This window comes from Buceros rhinoceros, unplaced genomic scaffold (assembly GCF_000710305.1).
Source record: "Buceros rhinoceros silvestris isolate BGI_N320 unplaced genomic scaffold, ASM71030v1 scaffold17792, whole genome shotgun sequence".
In the NCBI taxonomy this organism is placed as follows: Eukaryota; Metazoa; Chordata; class Aves; order Bucerotiformes; family Bucerotidae; genus Buceros; species Buceros rhinoceros.
In genome coordinates, this window is record NW_010398481.1 from 6,613 (window position 1) to 6,983 (window position 371).

The 371-nt window shown below is 51.2% G+C and overlaps 1 protein-coding gene across 1 annotated transcript in view; it reads left to right on the top strand.

The window, feature by feature from the left end:
- The first annotated feature begins 200 nt into the window (after positions 1-200).
- The window catches only part of PLEK (pleckstrin), a 16,331-nt gene continuing 16,160 nt past the window's right edge, over positions 201-371 (top strand). Inside the window, exon 1 of the mRNA XM_010131127.1 lies at positions 201-303. Within this exon, the coding sequence (XP_010129429.1) occupies positions 256-303 (48 nt within the window). The 5' untranslated portion in view covers positions 201-255. The remainder of the gene's footprint in view (positions 304-371) is intronic.

A 371-nucleotide genomic window follows, 5' to 3' on the forward strand; every position in this document is an offset into this window, starting at 1 on the left:
TGTAGCTGATACAGTTGAGCGCTTTTTTCAGGCTGTTGTCTGTTCTGCCAGAGGCAAACTATTAATACACACGTTCTTCTGCGTTTCCCTATCTCTCGCTCTAAGAGGAAATGGGTTTGTTTTCATGTGATTAGCAGGCGGAGGAACTTGTGTCAGTGACACAGCTGTCCCGTAAAAACACCAGCCCACGGACGCTGCTGCCAGGGGAACTGAACTGCCAGCACTGATAGACCTGAGAGCAGGATTGTCTGAGACATGGAGCGAGAACCGATGCGCATAAGGGAGGGCTACTTGGTGAAGAAGGTAAGTGGGCAGTTTTGGACTGAGTGGAGGAGGAAGCTAGCTCTGAACAGGTCGTGGAGGGGTAGGGA